Consider the following 20,554-nt stretch of genomic DNA (forward strand, 5'->3'; position numbering starts at 1 on the left):
CTGATTGACAAATTGATAAGATTCCCAGTGCACATCCCTTATAACTCTTCAGATTGAGGCTTCTGGTCCAATGCTGTGTAAATGGGATAATGTGCACCATATACTGATCTTTGGTGGTGAGGTAATCCCTCGGTGAAAAGCAGTTAGGTTGCTCAGTCCTAGTAAACTATTCAAATGAAGTTTTACACAAGCTGCATATTGGTGAATGTATGTGGGTTTAGGTTGGTGAGGTCCAGTGAATGAAATAATAATCATTATGAAACTTAAAAAAACTTGGCTGTGGAGGGAAAAATAACCAAAATCCAAATAACATCAGTGAAATCAAAATCTGCTCCTGAGTAAAATCCACTACTTTATTGCTCCTTTCTGTTTCTGTAACTTGTTTCAATACTCCTTGGTGTGCCAGTCACAAGGTGATACAAACATTGCAGTGCAAGCCCTTTTGAGGTCACCCAGAGTGTGAGGAGAATTCCTCAGATGCTACATTGCAAGTTTCAGTTGGTCTCCAGAATGTTCAGTCTGGTTCCTGTCAGCTTGATACTGCAGGACATTTGACAGTTCCTGCTTCCTGGAGATGATGATCATGAGGTGGGCATAGTATTGCTGTGCATTATCACCTTGAAAGTAGAACCCATGACTGGAACGTTGACAGCAGGGCTGAGAGAATCCTGTTCTGATATTTTAAAACCCTCAAATTAGCCATGACGGTAATGGGAGGCATCTAACTTCTATACACCAAACCAGCCCTAAACATGACTGACCGACTTACTGATGATACTATATGACTGTGTGCCTGAGTTGAGCATTGATATGTGGTTGCCTCCACTCTATACTTTGATGATCATCACATTTCAGACAAATCTTGTGCCTCTCTTAGGAGGCATCCCAGTACCATTGATCCAGGTTCCATTCCAGATGTTCCCTTGCCTACTATCTCTGCGCAAAATGGTACAGAAGGTTTCTACTGTTGTTGGTAATGGATGCCTAGAGGCCTGATTGATTGTATGGAGGAAAATGTGTAAAGTATTGATTGACACAATCCTCTCAATTGCTTCCAGAATGGAAGTGCATGATTACAAGTGATAATTTGTAGATAGTGTTGTTGTTAACTGCAGACAATCAGTATAAGCCAGATATTCAATGTTTTGTATTTCACAATAGTGTCACACAGTAGCATGTAAACTGACAATATGTAGTCTAAGCTTGAAATGACCCTTTAAGTCCTGTTGACAGACCGAACAGTATACACAAGCCACAGTAGCCTGATTACAATTAGACACATCATGTTATATACTGGATTACACTGAGAATGAAGGGTTATTTTTAACTGTGTAACATGGGTGACTGTATTTAAAGAGTACTGAGAAAGAGGTTTCTGATTCAAGCAGACATTTTGAGCATTTTATGTACATGTTTTAAGAATTGACAGTCAGGTGAATGAAGTAATCCCTCATCATCAAGTCATAACTAACATCTTCACTTTACCTACAGTAAACAATTGAAAACATTCCCGGTATGCCGCTCATACTTGTCCATCACTTGGCTTTATTTCCTATACCCCATTGTAGGAGTAAGCACGTAATCCTTCTCTCTTTGTTGCTCATGTCATGTGAAGTTTGATGACCTCTGTTTCTCCTCTGGAAGGCTTCAAAACAATTTTCTTGAACAATACTTTCGGACATCACCATCACATCTATGACAATGTCTGCTGATATGATTGTATCATAAACAACTTACTTTGCATGGTGTGTTGTGTTTAAGTGGTTAAAGAATATTTATGCTAATAATTATTTTTGTTGAACACTGTCTGCTCATTGCTATATTATGAAATTTTGCTTCATCATCATCTGTCACTTAACAATTTTCCTTGTTTGTACTCAAAGCAACGGTGACATCACAGTGCCGCTGTGTGCGTACATTTTTCATGCATCCGACCATTACAAGAGGCAGTCACATGAAATTATTCATTTAATTTCAAAATCTCAATTCTTATGGAAAATTTTCACACCAAGAAGAGATTTATTCCAATAGAATCTCCTTGTTCTTTCATCCAGAAGATAAAGTGAAGAATACTCTCTGGACCATTACTGAAACAGTAATTCAGCTTTAAAATGAATGACCTTCTTAAATCAACAGGCACTTCAGTTACCTTAAAACAGTTTAGGGACGAGTTTTCCAATAAAACATTTATTTTCTAACCTTCAGTATTTCTCCCGAAGCAAACTGGCATTCTTTTTTTCTAGTGGACTACTTGCTATCCATACATATCAAATTCCACAGAGATTCTGCTGCTATGCTGCTATGCTAACACCCCTTGGAGAAAAACCATAGCAGAAAGTAGATTTGACCATAGACCCAGTGGTTTTGCTGAGTAAAGGGTACAGTGAAAATTTGTGATAAATTAAACTGTGAAATTTAGAAATTATAGATAGGAACTAGTAGTGTGGCAGCTTTCTCAGTAGCAGTAGTAGTAGTTGGCCATCATACTTAGTGTTTTCGTTTACTTATTTTATTATGTGGTTCTGAGTGGAAGTGAATGCCTGTTCTTTATTTAGCACCAGTTCTCAGCTGATGATTGGCGACTCAAGAACTCTTCTGCAGGAACTTTTGAATGTAGTATGTGGGTGAAAGGCAAACCCCATTACTTCCAGAGAATAGGTTTGAAACATTGTCTCCTGTTGATAATGAGACAAGCCAAAAAGACTTGCCTCTCCAATATTCGCAGCAAAGTCCTAGAACTTGCCTTTCTCAAATAAAGTACTGAGAGTTGATTGAAACACAATTTAGGAAGTTGTGTGAGTTTAAGCATGTGAAGCATTAATGAAGAAATAGATTAAACATCTCAAAGTGGAGTACTTATATTAACAATCTGAAATATTATTCTAGTGAGGTTCCAATAGTAATGAGATTCAGAGCCATTGGGTGTAAGGTAACTCATAAATAGTCTAAGTATGATAGTGCAATATTAGGGGATGGCTTTATTTTTCACAGTATTGACCAGGAGAACTACACATACATTACAGTAATGCTGAACACATTTGCTAAGTAGTATTTTCGACCAATTAATGACACTGATGCTGATATAGCAACAATGCTCACCAGAGGTAAAAATCCGATTAAGGACCTTAGGGAAGTATATGTGTCTTTGGTAGAACTGGTACCCGCTAGTACAATAAGTATCCTATCTATTGAGAGCATCTAGTTTCAGTCCCACAAAGCAGTCTGGTGTAAGTTTCAGCACGTCATAAACTGTGCTCTAGATAAAATAAGATAACAGGAGACAGCAAAGACCTTATTGAGACCTTTTGGAGAACATTGTGGAAACTTGAATTGTTACATTCTCATTACAAAAGAGAATGTATGGAAACTGACAGAGAAAACTTCATGCAACTCACCCATCCCCCAGAATGCCTAATGGTAAAATGATTATTTCTTAAGTCAGATCCTAGCAAACGATCTGTAAGAAAATCATAGGAAGTTCTCATCTTGTGTACAGTCAATTAAGGGACCAAAAGCTGATACTCAGTTTCTTGCAAATCAGTCTGAAGTTGAAATTGAAGATAACAAATACAATGTCAAAGTATTAAATTCAACATTTTAAATTATATTCATGCATTAGACTCTGACTGCAGTACCATTGTTTGATCCACACATACATTCCTGTATCATTGTTATTGAAATAAACACTCTTGATATTGAAGAATAGTTTAGACTATTCACAGCTAACCAAGCACTTGAGCCTGATAGATTTCCTGGTTTTTACATTGAATAACTGTGGAATTTGCCTGTTTCCTAGGCTGTATGTATCAACAATCTTTCCCATATCAAACAGTCCAAAGTGGGCAAAAGCCTGTTAATTATCATTTTCAAATAAAAAGAATTTATGTCAGTCCATTAGATGTGCTTGGATGATGCAAATGATAACGCATTTCATATGAAAGGCCACAGTTCGGGCTTAAGTCTCAGTGTAACATAGTTTTAATGTGCCCAAAATTTCAATGCAGTGTACACTCCACTAAATATACAAACATGTGATCTCATCATAATACTATCCATTGGTCAGTCAGTTTGTTTTGTGTCTCGTTGAACTACTTCATTGCCTTTCAGCTTGCTGTAGTGAGGTTATCTTACACAATTAAAAAAACAATTGTGCAGAACTCATCCTTTGTCACTGTTCCTTGGAATATTCCAAAGTGGATCTTTGTTTTCTGTTTTGAGTGGAATCTTGGTGCATGCATTTTAAATATGTTTTCTAGTTAGGATGATCTTGTGTTGTTTTCTTAGCTAGACCAAGATGATTTTCAGTGAGAAAACTTTTGTTTGTGGCACTGTGGTAAACCATAAAGATAATATCACCCAAATCATTATTAGCAGTATGACACACAAGAGCATGCCATTAATTGTAGGGTCAGCACTACTGTTCGGAGTACTCAACCAGTTCCAGGCTTCTTTGACCACCAGCTTTTGTGCTGAAATCTTTCCCATACTTTAGGATATTTGCTTGACATTTTTTCAAAGGTATTATTTCCAGGAAGTGAAATTTAAAATTTTATTGAAAATTTTTAACATTATTTGTCAAGGCACAAAGCAAATATGTTGACTTTCCATTTCTCAGTCTCTAACTTGTAGGAAGGACAATTTTTTATCACCAGTATGATAACCATAAAGCAAAATCTCTTAAAATTGTTATTTGTAAGCCATGTCATTGAGTTAAGTTATTATATACATACCTGTAACATCAAGATCTACATTTGTGGATGAGAGTTTTAAATCATTTTAATTAACACGTTTTCACAGTTTGGAAATAAACTATTAATGTTCAGAAGACACTAACATATTCTAATGCACCACCAGCACTGATGATATCAGTCACATGCCTGTGTAAAGTGGATACACTGGTGTTTGTTTTGTTTAAAAGTAAACCAACCCTTGGGCTCTTCTATATCGACTTCAGAAGAGTATGACTGATCTTCATATTGACAAGTCACATGCTAATGAAATCTGTTTAGCTCCACAGAAGACACCAATAGCAGTTATCTCAAAATCTGTGTATTTGTTATTATGTAATGGATGCACAAAAAGAGAAAAATTGAAAAAGAAAATTGAGTGTACATGTTCTGTTGGTTATCTGGATTCCACCAATACATTTTTTATTTATTTTTCGCAGCACCTTTACTGAACAGACAATTTACAAGCCAGAAAAATCACATCATTCCTAAGGAATACCAAAATACTGGTTGATGGTTTATGTATTGCTACATAAGCTGTGCTTGTACTGCATGTATCTTTCTCACGTGCCACAAAAAATTCATCTCGAGTTGTATGATTGATTGACTCCTGTACTGACACATACTATTGTCTTTTTCAGGATATATGGACAAGACTCTCAGGATGGGTCTAACAGTGACGTCGTAGAAGAACTTAAGAAACAACTGCGTGAGAAAGATCTTGTGCTGACTGACATACGCCTTGAAGCTCTCAGCTCTGCACATCAACTGGAATCATTGAAGGACACTGTTATTAAGATGAGGGTATGGCTTTCTAATGTAGTGTATTTCTTGTTAAAACAAAAGCTTTGGTGGTGTTTTTATTTATATGAGAGACAAATTAATCTTCTCTGAAAGGCTATATAATACCCTTCAAAATGAAGGGTGAGGCATAATAAAGAGCAATTTTTAAAAGGCTGTTAAGCAAAAACACTTTGTTAAAAAAAAAAATTATTTCATACTCTTAAAATACATGAAAAAGCATTCTCTGCAAGATAAAACATCAGTTATTTTTTTTAAGATAACTCTGGCAAGATGACGTCTGTTTAGATGCACACATTCTTCCAGCTGGACCTTGAAGTGACTCATCACATTTCACAGCATTGCCAGCGTGATTTGAACAACTTCCTGTTGGATCTGCTCTTTCAGGGCTTTAATTGTTTGAGAAGGGTTATCTTGGTAAACTTTGCTTTTCAGATAACCCCACGAGAAAAAATCAGATGTTGTGAGGTCCAGTGAATGAGAGTGCCTTGAAATATCCACATTTCGGGAGATCACATGGTTTGGAAACAAACGATTGACAATATTCATGCATACTCGGGCAATGTGGGAGGTTGCTCCGCCCTGCTGAAAAAAGTCTCATCGTTCACTTCATAGTGTGCAAGTTGTGGAGTAAAAGAGTTTTCCAACATATCTGCATATCTCTCCGAAGTCACTGTTACAGCACTGCCAAGGCCATCTTCAATAAAGTACGGCCTTATGATCCCTAGTGAAGACATGGCGCACCACACAGTAACTTTTTCTGAGTGCAATGGTTGTTGATGCAGTTCTATAGGATTGACGTCACTCCAAAATTGAAAGTCCTGCTTGTTCACATGACCGGAGAGATGGAAGTGAGCTTCATCACTCATCCACAAATGGTTTACAATGTCCTCGTCTTGATCAATCATGTCCAAAAATTCTAAGCAGAACTGTCTTTGGCTCACATAATCTGTTTCCTTAAGGGCCTGAACCATTTGTAGGGGTGAAAGTGCAAATCTTTGTGTAAAATTCTTCTTACCATTCTGTTTGAAATCCCAAGTGTAATGCTGTGCCAGCGAGCTGAGCGATGAGGGATTCTCTCAGAGGCAACTCTTACACATTTGATGTTTTCAGGTGTGTGCGCAGTTTCTGGCCTCCCAGTTTTCTTCCTTGTTGTTGACACCGTCTCCTCAAAGTTTTTAATTGTGCAGGTAGATGGCACTGGTCAATTCTGATTAATGTTGAAGTGGTTGCGGAATGCGTGACGTGCTAGCTGGTACAAACTACCATTTTGATAAAATGCTTTGACAGCGTATGCACGATTCTGTTGGGTCCAGCGCTCCATTATGACTAAATGCTATTTCGCGCCAAACGTAACAGGTGCTATCCTCTCCACCTCTCTCCAACGCAGTTTGAGTCGCGCACTTTTTAAAATCACTCGATATTATGCCTCACCCTGTATAATGAGAGTTCAGATTACGTAAAAGGCATAATTATTATTGTATTAATTTCTCTGTGGTTGATAATCTGTTTACTTTCATTGCACAAAGAATCCTGTTCTCTTTGATAGCACAAAAAGTGCACCTGTGCTAAACTGGCATCATAAATATTTTTGTAATAAAAAAACAATTGTATTCATAAAAAATTTTGGAAAAAATTAAGAAAAATTTAACTTTTTTAAACAAAGCGTATAAAATTAAAAAGATGACATATTTCCACCCACAGCTTGCCATGGTGCCTGTGTAGGTACTTCCATAGATTACCCCCCTCCCCCCAAATACTCACAGTTTGATAATATGAACTAAGTAATGTCAACTTATAGTAAAAATTTACATACATCTAATAATGGGAGGATCTTTCATGTGTGCCACAACCATAATATGTTGTTAAATATCAGGTTATGAAAATAAAACTTATCATGTTATCATCTACTTTATAAGGGTCTCTTATTTCAGAATGAAATGCTAAATCTGAAACAAGACAATGAGAGACTCCAAAGGATAGTAACTAGCAAGTCATTGACGTCCTCGCAGAGCTCATTGCCCATAACAGATAACATCGAAAGAAGATTTAGTATGACTGAAACAACCACAATACCAATACCAGTTGGTAAGATTTTCTATTTAATTATTATTGTTATTGAGGCTACAAGGTTAAAGGTTTTTCTTGTAAAAAAGGTAGTGTGTGTAGGTTTTAATAAGTGTAAGCTATATACTGTGTGAAATAATTTTCCCTTTCCAAGTCTACTTCAGACGTGTGAAAAGAACAATTACAGATGAAAGGAAGCACTGCCTGCAGTTCCAGTGTTCTAGTCTGAGAGTAAGTCTCTCAGTTTGTCAGGCTTATGATAATATTATCTTAACAGATAAATGTAAGTGTGCTACCTGTGAGAAAAGAATCCACATAGAATAGTTATTATGAAGAATATACTCACTGTCGAAGCTCTGAAACACACTGAAATTCATTTCATTATTTATCATCCCACTCTGTACTTACTTCTGGTGTTACAGCACTTTTAATCCATTTTGTAGAAAGAGTAACTGTAGTTTATCCGCTGTCATCTCTTGACAAACTTGCAAGTCTCATTTCCTATCTTCTGTGCCTATCATTATTCTAGCACTCCTGCAGCATGTATACCATCATAATCTGAATGTACGCTACTTTTAAAAAAATAATCTCTCGTACAATTCTTTCATGTTTGTATAAATTTGTATAAATGTGCCAGATATTCAGTGGCGTTCTGAAGATATCTGATTCCATCGCTTTTGCAGGCAAATTCTTCAGCAAAAACAAATGTGTCATCAGGAATCTAGGTAACTGTTCCTTTTCCTGTGAACATGTATCTGTTAAAGTGTGTTTCCCAACTGCAACTGCTTAGTTTGCTAAACACTTCTCCACTCAACATTTACGCCAAAAATACTCCATGATTCGGATTATACATTAATGGTGGGTGAACTCAGCCATGTTTAATTTATAGGAATGTCAAAATATTTTTTTTTTCCAAAAAAGAATAAGAAATCGGAACATTTTTGTTGCAACTGTGTTGACTACAATGTTGATATGGCATCAAACCTTTACAGTAAACAAAGCATTTTCACATCATGCCATGCTGTGTGTATTGTTTTATCTTTCCGGTATTCATCATTCTATTCTTTCATATCATAGTGTCCCCAGCTTTATACTGCTTAGTCTTGTTTCACACTGCAGCATCATTATGGCAGTAGAATGGTGGCAGTTCGATTCCATCATTCATGTGTGTTTTCGGAGAAAGGTTGGTTAATGCAAATAAAGAGACAGCTTCATTTCATAGTATCTTGTTCATTGCTAGTGTGTGTGTCTATAAAGTGAGGGGCAATGTACATTATACATCAGTGGTCCACAGAAAACTGCTATCGGCCACAGAACTCATTTGTTGCTGTTTCACAGAGATGTGTCTGACTGGAACTTGGTGAAGTTGCAATTGTTATTTCCTTGAGGAACCAAACATATTGACCACATCTGTGAGAACACAGTGTTTTTTCTACTTACAGATTGTCTGACAATAGTTCTAGGGTTTTCTCATTTCCACTCCACTCTATTCAGTGTTGCAGTATTATACAATAACAACACTCCAGTCTCCTTCTTTTTTTCCTGGCCTTTATCGTGTAACTCCACAAGATCAGCACGTTAGTGTTTGGATTTGGTAATTTTAGTGGTTGAGTGTGGTTGGATGCCCTACCTGTCACCACAAGGACCGCCACCCCATCCCCTCAGTGATGGAATTTGTGTACCCAATCTGTCTGCATCTCATTTTACCCCAAGTGAAAGTGTGTGAGCATTTTCTGGATGTTTGTGAATCATGTAACTGAGGTGAACATGGGTACCAGCCCAGATTCACCTAGTATGTGGGAAACCACCTAGAAACAACATCCAGGCTGGCCGGGCACACAAACTCTCGTTGTTAATCTGCCGGGTGGATTCAATCTGGGGCCAGCAGGCCTTCCCAAATCCCAGAGCCAGCATGGGACCTGTGTGGCTGTCTGGGTGGGTAATTATATTACTTTGGTTATATTCCATGGTTTCAAAGAAAAATGGACTCCAGGATGTGGAAAGAAGTCGAAGATGTACCTTTAATTTAATGGAAGTGCAATGCAGTAAAATATATTTTACTATTTCTAATTGTAAAATAACTTAAAACATTAAATTTAAGAGTTTATGTAAAGGCATTGTCAAACTTAAAGTTCCTTAATTTTATCTTACCCTCCACTACATTATCTACATAACATTAAACCTACTGTGGCAGATTATTGTATACCTGTGCACCCATCTGTATTCCTGAACTGATGTTAATGTCCTGAAGTCTTTGTTGAATTTTTTGTCCTAGTCTTATATTTACACTTTTCACTATTTTTTGAGAAAATACATATTATGTATCTTTTTTTTAGGTAGTAGTAAAATACCCAGTTTCTTGGAAGAGGTCTCTACAGGATGTTCTAGAATTAACACCAGACCTAGACAATTTGTTTTCCAATTAAGATTCTTCCATAAAATTAACACTTTGTACTACTTATCATATTTCATTGTTTGAGAAACAAATTTTTGTGGCTTGTGGAGCTCTAGAAGTACTGAACTGTATGTACTGAATCTTGTCTAAAGTCAATGACATTTCATTTGCCTTGAACCATCTGTTGATATTTTTGAATAATTCCTTAGTTGCCTTTTCAGTAAGTAGGAATGGTACTACCTTTCATTCCTATATTCATGTAAGGCGTGATCAAAAAGTTTCCATTTGAGGACATTGCTTTAGTGTATATGTAATGTAGTGCGATTCCGATATGGATATATAAGCATCAACACGTAGGCAGGGTATCAGTGTTGTAATCATGTCTTTGCGACATGCATGCGGAAATGTGAACTATGATGTCATTATTACCAAATGTGTCCAAATAGGACCAATGTGCTGCTGCTGTTCCTTGGCTGCCTAAGGACAAACTCTGATAGAAATCCATCAGAGAATGAAGAATGTGTATGAGGCAGCATGTCGATCGAAAACTACCATTTTGAAATGGTGCACAAAGTTCCTTGCTGCTTCATGATAACACAAGTCACCCTATGGCAAATGTCATAATGCAGAAGTTAACCAACTCAAGTGGTAGACACTCTAATACCTGCCCTATAGTCCTGATCTCTCCTCATGTGATATTCACCCCTTAGATCCTTCAAAAAAGGACTTGAAAGGTCGACAGTTCCTGTTGGACGAGGATGTGCAGCTGGTGATTATGGACTTCTTCACTCAGCAGGACAGGGTGTTTTACCTGATAGGTGTCTTCAACCTGTTGCATCAGTGGTATGATTGCCTCATTGCTCACAGCAATTTTGCTTGATAGGCAAACCAATTCTGAACTGTATGGCCTTCAAATAAAAACTTTTTGATCACCTCTTATATCATAAAACTATTAGATGTCAGCCTCAGGAGAGATCGGTTTGGTTTCCAGGGAAATGTGGACACATGAGGCAACACTGACACTATGTCTTGTCTTAGAAGATACATTGAAGAAAGGTAATTCCATGTTTCAGCTTTAGGTTTAGAGGAAATGTTTGGCAGTGTTGCTGGTCTACATTCTTTGAGATTCTGAACAGAATGTATAGTGTCTTGAAGCAAGATTGTACAAAACGTATCCACAAAAGTAAAACAAGGGTAATGGAATGTAATTGAATTACATCAGGCGATGCTAAGATAGTTAGATCAGGAAATGAGACACTAAAAGTAGTAGATGAGTTTTGCTATTTGGGCAGCAAAATAACTGATGATGGCTGAAGTAGAGAAGACACAAAATTCAGATTGGCATTAGCAAGAAAAACATTTCCAAAAAAAGAGGAATTTGTTAAATCAAATATAAATTTGAATGTTAGGAAATATTAGCTGAAGGTATTTGTTTTGAGTATAGCCTTATATGGAAGTGAAATGTGGACAGTAAGTGGTTTAGACAATAAGAGAATACAAGTTGTTGCTGTTTTTTTGATGTACAACTTGACTAAAAGAAGCGATCAGTTGATACAGCATATCTTGAGGCATGAAGAAATTGTCAGTTTGGTAATAGTGGTATGCAGATAGGGGGGGAGGGGTGGTAATTGTAATGGGAATCAGGATATAATAAGTGGGTTCAAAGGTTGTAGGATGCAGTAGTTATGCATAGACTGTAATAACTTCCAGCTGAACAAATATATTTCAAGGACGACGCAATGCATGAAAGTCACAGATCAAGTAAACAGAGTAAGACGTGTGTCACTTTAACAGTCAAATCATAACTGAGTCCCAGTCTAGCGGCCGCTGGCTGGCTGGCCGCTTAGGTGGCGCTGCTGCTGCATGGCTGGCAGACAGCGTCGCATGTAGAGGACACGCGTAACTGCGCGGCGACCATTCTTCATTCTCTGATGGATTTCTATTGGAGTCACAACACTTTTCCCCCCTTTGAATTTTTTGCACACGTCTCGAAGGAGGTGGCCTGTAATTTGCTAACGTCCGTAGGTGTTGTTTGACTGGCTGTAAAGTCTCGAGGAGGAGGCTTCCCGTACGGACGGAAGTGTCTCCGATGATAACGGGTCGAGATGACAGGAGACGTGTGGGTCGAATCTGCTGGGGCCCCATCCAACAATCTGCCCATTGTGGCAAGTCCAGTTGTTATAACAGGAAACACGGGCGATGTGTCCGCGTCCGTAGGAGAAGGAGATGGAAGGCCGCATCGCAGGACGCAGACCAGTGAAAAGGCACGTTTTTATGCAACAGGCGATGCAACGGCTGAGCCACCGAAGCAGCAGACGGTAAAAACTAGTGATAGTATGCTATTTTCCCCAAGAAGTCCTGCAGTTCCTTAACAGATGTAGGGTGAGGAAGGGCATCGATCGCAGCGACAGTTTTCTGAAGCGGACGAATACGATCCCGAGAGAGTTGAAACCCCAAGTATGTGATAGATGCCTGAAAAAATTTTGATTTCTGAAGATTACACTTAAGACCGGCAGTCTGTAAGACATGAAAAAGTGTGCGGAGATTTTGAAGATGTTCGTCAGTGGTGGAGCCAGTGACAACAATGTCATCCTGGTAATTTATACACCCACGGACAGTGAGCAATAATTGTTCCAAGAATCGCTGAAAGAGAGCAGGGGCACTGGCAACCCCGAATGGCAATTGTTGGTGTTGATAGAGGCCGAAAGGCGTGTTAAGGACCAGAAACTGCCGGGAAGCAGTGTCGAGAGGAAGTTGATGATAAGCTTCTGACAGGTCAAGTTTAGAAAAATACTGGCCTCCAGCAGGTTTAGTGAACAATTCTTCAGGCCGAGGCATAGGGTAAGTGTCGATAAGGCATTGAGCATTTACAGTGGCTTTGAAATTGCCATAGAGACGAATATCACCATTTGGCTTAGCAACGACAACAACAGGAGAGGACTACTCACTGGAAGTGACAGGAAGAAAGACCCCTGAAGCAGTGAGACGATCCAGCTCCCGTTTGACCTGATCACGAAGGGCCACAGGAATGGGCCGAGCCCGAAAAAGCTTCAAAGTCGTTTTGCATGGCCTAACCCAGGAGAAAAAAGGGACAAAAATGTCGTCGACCAGGAATCCAATTGAGCATAAGGAATAGCATCAGAGACGATATTGACAGAGTCGTCTATGGAGAACCCAAAAATGCGAAAGGCATTGAAACCAAAAAGATTCCCTGCGTTACTATGGTCAACCACAAATATGGGAACAGTACAAACGACAGATTTGTAAGATACCTCAGCATCAAATTGTCCCAAGAGAGAAATCTTCTGTTTATTGTAAGTCCGTAATTGCCTAGTGACAGGTGACAGGATTGGAGAACCCAACTGAAGATACATTTGAGAATCGATGATAGTGGCAGCAGAACCAGTATCCACATGAATGCGAACATCTCGACCAAGTATTTGGACAGTGAGGAATAACTTCCCTGAAAGGGAAGAAGTACAACTGACAGACAACACAGAATCAGAATCAGCGTCACGTTCATGAACATCATGTATGCGGTCGGATTTGCAAACGGATGACATATGACCCTTTTTTTGCATTTGTGACACTTTCTACTGAGGCCGTGAAGTTCAGCAGCCCAAGCGCGATAGGATTGATTCATTTGTTTTTGACAACAATAAAAGGCAACACGAGAGGCTACCACATGCGCTTGCTTTTGAAAATAGACGGACAGAAGTGAGCACATTTCAGCAAAGGACAAAGACGCAGGATCTTTCAAAGGAGCCAATTGCGACAACAACGGATACATTTGAGGTGAAATCCATGAAAGGAACAGAGACTTACATGTTTGTTCATCCGCGACATGAAATGCCAAGAAGTGCTGTTGGAGACGTTTTTGGTAATCAGACCAGTCTTCCGCCGTCTCGTCATAAGGAGGAAAAGTAGGTAGAGATGACGACGAGAGACGCCCCGCATTTGATGCCGCGATGAAATCACAAATTGCTTTTGTGTGAAGCATTTGCTGTTCTATGAGACCTTGCAATAGTTGCTCTAAAGTAGCCATGGAAACATGTGGGTCAACGATGGAAAAGAAAAATCAATACCTCAGTGCCGATTGCAATAACTTCAAGTTGAACAAATATATTTCAAGTAAGACGTAATACATGAGTCACAGATCAAGTAAACAGAGTAAGATGTGTGTACACGTTGACAGTCAAATCATAACTCAGTCCAAATCTAGTGGCCGCTGGCTAGCTGGCCGCTTAGATAGTGCTGCTGCTGCATGGCTGGCAGACAGCACCGCATGTAGAGGACGCGCGTAACTGCGCAACGGCACTTTGAAAGATTGGCGAGTCACAACATAGACTACTGTGGAGATAATAATAATAATTATTATTATTATTATTATTAATATCATCTGCAAAAAGTGCAAATTTTTATCTTCTGAAACTGCCAGTGGGAGATCAGTTATTTATATAAAAACAACAAAGGATCCAAAATCAACCCTGTGGTACACCATATCTGATTGCTTCAAATACTGAGTGTTTAGTGTTCTGCAATTGGCACTGAATTGATACACATTGCTCTCTGTCGTTCAGATAAGATAAAAGCCATGAACCTTCTGTATCTACTGGTCGATAATTTAACTTTTGCATTAGGATGATGCTGAAGTAGATAAACCATTCCTTTTGTGAAATTATTTGTTAAATGATTATGTTGAATGCATACTGCAATTATGAACTCTGATGAAAATATTTGAAATAGCTTGAAATCTTAAAATTTGTTTTTACAAGGGCATTTGATTGGTGCTGTATGAAGGGAATATCAGAAATACATGTTTGAAAGCAGTAACCCTCAAAAACATCTTTAATGAAAATGTACTGAACATATACCACCAAGTGCAAGAAAATATACTGATAACTCGAATTAATAATTATACATTTGAAAATAAGTTGAGAACATTTCAGCACCCATGTTTACAGAGAATGCAAAGTAACAGAATCATAAAAAGATCTTACTGATTCTTTTCTGTCTCTTCAGATTATGTACCAATGTAAAATTTTTAGAATTTTTTTATAATTTTTATTCTATGTACTGTAAATATGTGCCACACAAATAACTGATTCCTGTAGAATCAAAAGTTTTGAAAACAAATTGTGCATCTCTCCAGTTCAAAAAATTATTTTTGTTGTCCTTTGATTTCAGATGGAGATGGGAAAAGAATACTAGTATCAGTTCTGCTTGGAAGCCATGGGAACTATCAGAAATACATGGAAGAGGGAAACAATGCATCTCAGTGTGTCATTGCTGCAGTTTCTGTTAGTACCAAAACAAAATGGGACATGCTGGACTGTATGGTTCGAAGAGTATTCAAAGTAAGGTTCTTTCCATTTTCCATTACATTAGCATTATGATACCATAATATTTCTTTCTAGCAATACATTGGAAGTTCAAGAATTTAGGTTCTTCTTTGTTTCTGAAAAATTAAGTCCTGTTGTGGGCAAGTTTAGAATTGTGTAAGGAGCAGTTAAGTACGTATTTAATCCTGTATATGCCGTATTTACCCGAATTTGTCATTCGAAAAATAATGGGTCATCTTAACATTCATAAATTAAAGTATTACAGCTGAGCTCATGGTTTTTATGTTGTCTGATAATTGAATATAGGGGTCATCTTAAATTTACAGATGAAACTTTTGTGATTGAGATCATGTGAAGATTTATTTTGAAGAATTTGGAATGGTTTTGTAGTTTCTGACACAGCATTTGTACTCCTGCCACTAGTGTTATCACAGCCAATGGATAATTTGGCTGCAGCTTGTTTTAATGGTCTATTATTTTTCACAAGGTACCCCTCCTCCCCCCACCCCCTCCGTTGCTTTGTGTGAGACAAGCGAGTATTGGAGACCAATATTGTTTGTCTGATGTGTAACATTGGCCACAGTTTGCACCTGCTGTACAGGTCAAAGATGTTGAAAGGATGAGCTCCTTGATGCTGTGTCAAAGAGGTTAGAATCTATTCTAACCTCCTTTTGCTAAGTAGATGTTGTTTATTTCTTAACAATGAAATATGGTTAATTAAAGTAATAATACTTGTTAATTAACTCTGTTGAACAAAATGTAACATCAGTTTTACCAAAATATATTATAAATTAGCAAAAGAAAAACTTGTTTACTTTCATAGTAGTGATGAAAATCAGGTTACAGCTAAATCTTTTTCAGAGTTAGCTGCCTTTTCATTTGTACTTGGAATTGAATTGACTTCAACATTGGATGAATACTCAACAACAGTATACATTTCTGCAGTAATAGTCTAGATAGGAGCAAGTGACATTCTGAGATGTTTCATGCAACAATGTTATTAGCGGTCGCTGAAAGGTATGATAGGAATGAAAGAGGGTGTGGCAGATGCTGGTTCTATGCAACCAATGAAACAGCAGTGGGCAGATGAAGTACTTGGAAGCGAGAGACGAAGGAAAATATTGTCACATTCTCACTTCAGTATTGATGCAAAATCTGCTACGTATTTGGGGGGGGGGAACAGCTGTGTTCTCAGTTTCCACCATAACCACAACCTTGCATACCACAACATATTTGGAAGAAAGAGTGAAATATTTGTGAAAACCATACATTGCGACATTTTTGAAAGAAACAGTCAAATATTTGTGACAATTTAGACTATAAATTTCAGCTGTCCTATGAGGCCGTACCCTTACCATCACCTCAGAAATCATGACAAAGAAACTGCTCTGAAGTGCCAAAGACACTGGTATAGGTATGCATATTCAAATACAGACATATGTAAACAGGCAGAACACAGTGCTGTGGTCGGCAATGCCTATAGGGTACAGGGAGGGATGTTCGCCACCAATTTACAAAACAATATTTTAAATTGTTTTCATTCGTGAAAACATAATGAAATATTTTTTAATATGATAAGTTTATTTCTATATATGAAATAAAAACTCCATTAACTATTGAAAGTGACGTCTTAAATGATAGGAAATTTTTTCCATACAGTGTAGCCAACTGGCGAACTTTCCTCCCAGGGAGGGAATTACGCCTGAAATCAAATTTTGTTTACTTTAAATACTGCTGTTTATAACAGACACTTGAAAATTCTACAGGACATACAAATATAATTTTAGATAATTTTTGTGACATTTCTGTGCACTTTAATCTGTATCAGAGTCCAAGTCATTGCAAACAGTACACAAGCCACACTTCTTCACAGACTGATTGTCACAGTCTTCGTGAAACCAGTTCTGGCAACTTGCACACTGGTACCACTCCACTTGCCTTGCTCTTGGATGGTAGTAATCTTCTCCACAGTCTTTTCAAGTAGAAGATGTGGCACATTTACGTTTCTTTGGATTCAGTGTTACTCCACTGCACTCAGGCTGCAGCTCTTTGTTTGTACTGTGTCTACTTTTTCTTCGAACAGGTTCTGACGTCCTTACTTGTTCATTCCTACTGCTATCTGTGTTCATCATGGAATTATTTCCGTCTTTGTTGGAAGAGAAGAGCTTCCGAGTGATCAAAACTGCCGACGAATTCATCGAATTTGTTATCCTTTTCCTCTGGATATCAGGTGTTGACATCAGGTCATGAAAAGAAACATTGTGAATGTCGTTGCTCTCCAGGTCATTTTGAGATGCGCTTCCAGAACCCTGTTCAAGAGGAACTGGATTATCTGAGACAGTGCTTGGTGCAAAAGCTTCCTTTAGTATGGCTTCCAGATTAAAAGGGTGAATCCTGGTTGCCTTAAAACCAGAAATAGCATTGCTTGGGACTGCTTCTTCAACCAAGCCTCTGTAAATATTGTAGGAAAACAGATCTTTGACACAGGGCATCCAGGGTATTGCCGTCTTAAAGTTCTCTACAGCTTTGTTCCAATAAACTTTGAGTGCTTGGAATAAACTGTTATCCAGGAGTTGCAGCTCATGAGAGCAATGAGCAGGCAGACAGAGAATTTCGACATTGGATCTTTCCGCTATATTCAAGACTGCTTCGTCCAAAAGGCTTTTGTGTCCACCCACAGTGAGCAGTGCTTTTTCTGGCACTCTGTGGTGCTTAAAATGTTCCACGAATCTGCAGAATGAATCGATAGTGATGTACCCTTTAGGTGTCATTTCAAATATGGAGCCTGGTGGCAACCCATCACCCCAAATATCCTTCCTGTTCTTTCCCTTGTATAGAATCATGGGGGAGATGATATTTGTTCCAGTGGCATTGACACAAGCCAAAACTGTCACAGTTTTGCCCTTTTCCCCATGTGTTGCCACGTGAATACTCTTTGAACCTTTCAAAGCTAAAATTTTTTCCTGTGGATTAAGAGTGAGTTGCAATCCTGTTTCATCCACATTGTAGATCGGCTGTGGGGTAGATGAAAGATTCATGGCATCATAAACTTTTCCCAGAAGATTATAAAACTGGGATACTCTTTCAGCGTTAAAACGCACCAATCTTCCGTAACTCAAACTTTCTCTTTTTCTGAAAACTATTTCAGGTTTGCATGCATGAAATCCTTGAAACCAAAATTTCCCTGCACGGTCATTTCTAAACATGTTTGGGATATTTCTCTTTGCACAATATTCAAATACCATCATCTGTAGTTTTTCTTTTGTAATCCCAAATCCCACAGACTGGAGTCTGATGATGTGGGTAACAAGTTCAAAGAGTTGGTGACCTGCCGAACATCTTTCTTGATGATCTGCTACCAGCACGTTTTACGTGGCCTTCAAGAGTTTTCCTCGGAATCCCATACACTTTAGCGGCAGCATACACAGATTGTCCATTGCGAACAGCTGTAACAGCACTTTTTAAATCCTCTTCTTTCCATTTACCGTACAGACCCTTCGATTGTCTAACCATATTGCCTGGAAAGTCAATAGAGAACGCCAGTTTAGCTAGTTTTAAACAGGGTAACAGAATATGAAATGTGCATCAGCTTCTAATTTCCCTCAAAATTATTGTCAACATTAAAATTGATGAATATTAATAAACATTAATTAAGTGGTCAATTAAAGGAAAAATTCTCAAAATATTACGTAAGGTAGCTCTTCTACAATGATCTCTTGTATTGTTCACGAGTCTAGTCTAATAAATGTCGATGTATGGTGTCAGTCAAGAACGGGAGGGAAATTCGCCATACTAATGGCGAAATTCCCTCCAGAAGCACACTTTATTATACAATAATATATCACAGCATTGTTAAGTAATCTACAATTAATTCTTTTTTGTTTCACTCGCAGCACATATTTGTACACTTTAGCAGTCAAAATAATAATTTATTTATACTTACAGTAGCGAAAACGGATCTCAAATGTTGGAGATGGTAAAAATGTCCCCTGTCTCAGTGTCAGTCTTCTCATGAAATGTGTTCCACTACTGATTGTGAGGATAATATGTAATTTTCTGTGCTACCACCAGATGGCAACATAGAATGGGCATGCTTTGAATCAGTTTTTCTCATGATCGCCAACGGATGGCAGTGAGTGCTGACAGATCTGTTGCAATAGAAAGGCAAATACGGAAAACATCCCTCCCTCTACCCTATAAGACAACAAGTGTCTGGTGCAATTATTAGATCAGTTATTGCTGCTACAGTGGCAAGTTATCAAGATTGAAGGGAGGTAGAACATGATAGTTGGCGCACGAGTGATGGGACACAGCATCTCCGGGGTTGCGATGAAGTGGGGATTTTCCGATACAGCCATTTCATGAATGTACTGTGAATATCAGGAATCTAGTAAAACATAAAATCTCTGTCATGACTGTGGCCGGAAAAAGATCCTGGAAGAACGGGACCAGTGACGACTGAAGAGAATCATTCAGTATGACAGAAGTTAAACTCTCTTGCAAATTGCTGCACATTTCAGTTCTGGGCCATCAACAAGTGTCAGCGTGTGAACCATTCAACAAAATATCATTGATATGGGCTTTTGGAGCCGAAGGCGCACTCATGTACCATTGATGACTACATGACACAAAACCTTATGCCCCGCCTGGGCCTGTCAACGCTGACATTTGGCTGTTGATGACTGGAAACATGTTGCCTGGTCGGACGAGTCTTGTTTCAAATTGTATCAAGTGGATCTACGTGTACGGGTATGGAGACAACCTCGGAATCCTGCATGTCAGCAGGGGCCTGTTAGAGGTGGTGGAGGCTCTGTAATGGTATAGGGCATGTACAGTTGAAGTGATATGGGACCCCTGATATGTCTAGATATGACTCTTGACAGGTGAGACATTCATAAGCATCATGTCTGATCACCTGCATCCATTCATGTCCATTATGCATTCCGACGCACTTGGGCAATTCCAGTGTGGCAGTGGGACACCCCACATGTCCAAAATTGCTATGGAATGGCTCCAGGAACACTTCTCTGAGTTTAAACACTTCTGCTGGCCGCCAAACTCACCAGACATTAACATTATTGAACACATCTGGGATGCCGCAACTTGCTGTTCAGAAGAGATCTCCACCTCGTTGTACTGGCTGTAAACTCTTACAGGTTTATGGACAGCATTGCAGGATTCATGGTGTTCGTTCCCTCCAGCACTCCTTCAGACATTAGTCG

The 20,554-nt window shown here is 38.6% G+C and overlaps 1 protein-coding gene across 1 annotated transcript in view; it reads left to right on the forward strand.

Moving 5' to 3' along the window:
* Positions 1–20,554, forward strand: part of LOC124554821 (protein sickie) — a 1,236,186-nt gene that overhangs the window by 1,183,412 nt on the left and 32,220 nt on the right. The window contains exons 27-29 of the mRNA XM_047128484.1: positions 5,369–5,531; positions 7,463–7,616; positions 15,178–15,347. Coding sequence (XP_046984440.1) covers positions 5,369–5,531; positions 7,463–7,616; positions 15,178–15,347 — 487 coding nt within the window. The remainder of the gene's footprint in view (positions 1–5,368; positions 5,532–7,462; positions 7,617–15,177; positions 15,348–20,554) is intronic.

Source organism: Schistocerca americana, chromosome X (genome assembly GCF_021461395.2).
Source record: "Schistocerca americana isolate TAMUIC-IGC-003095 chromosome X, iqSchAmer2.1, whole genome shotgun sequence".
NCBI classification, from domain to species: Eukaryota; Metazoa; Arthropoda; class Insecta; order Orthoptera; family Acrididae; genus Schistocerca; species Schistocerca americana.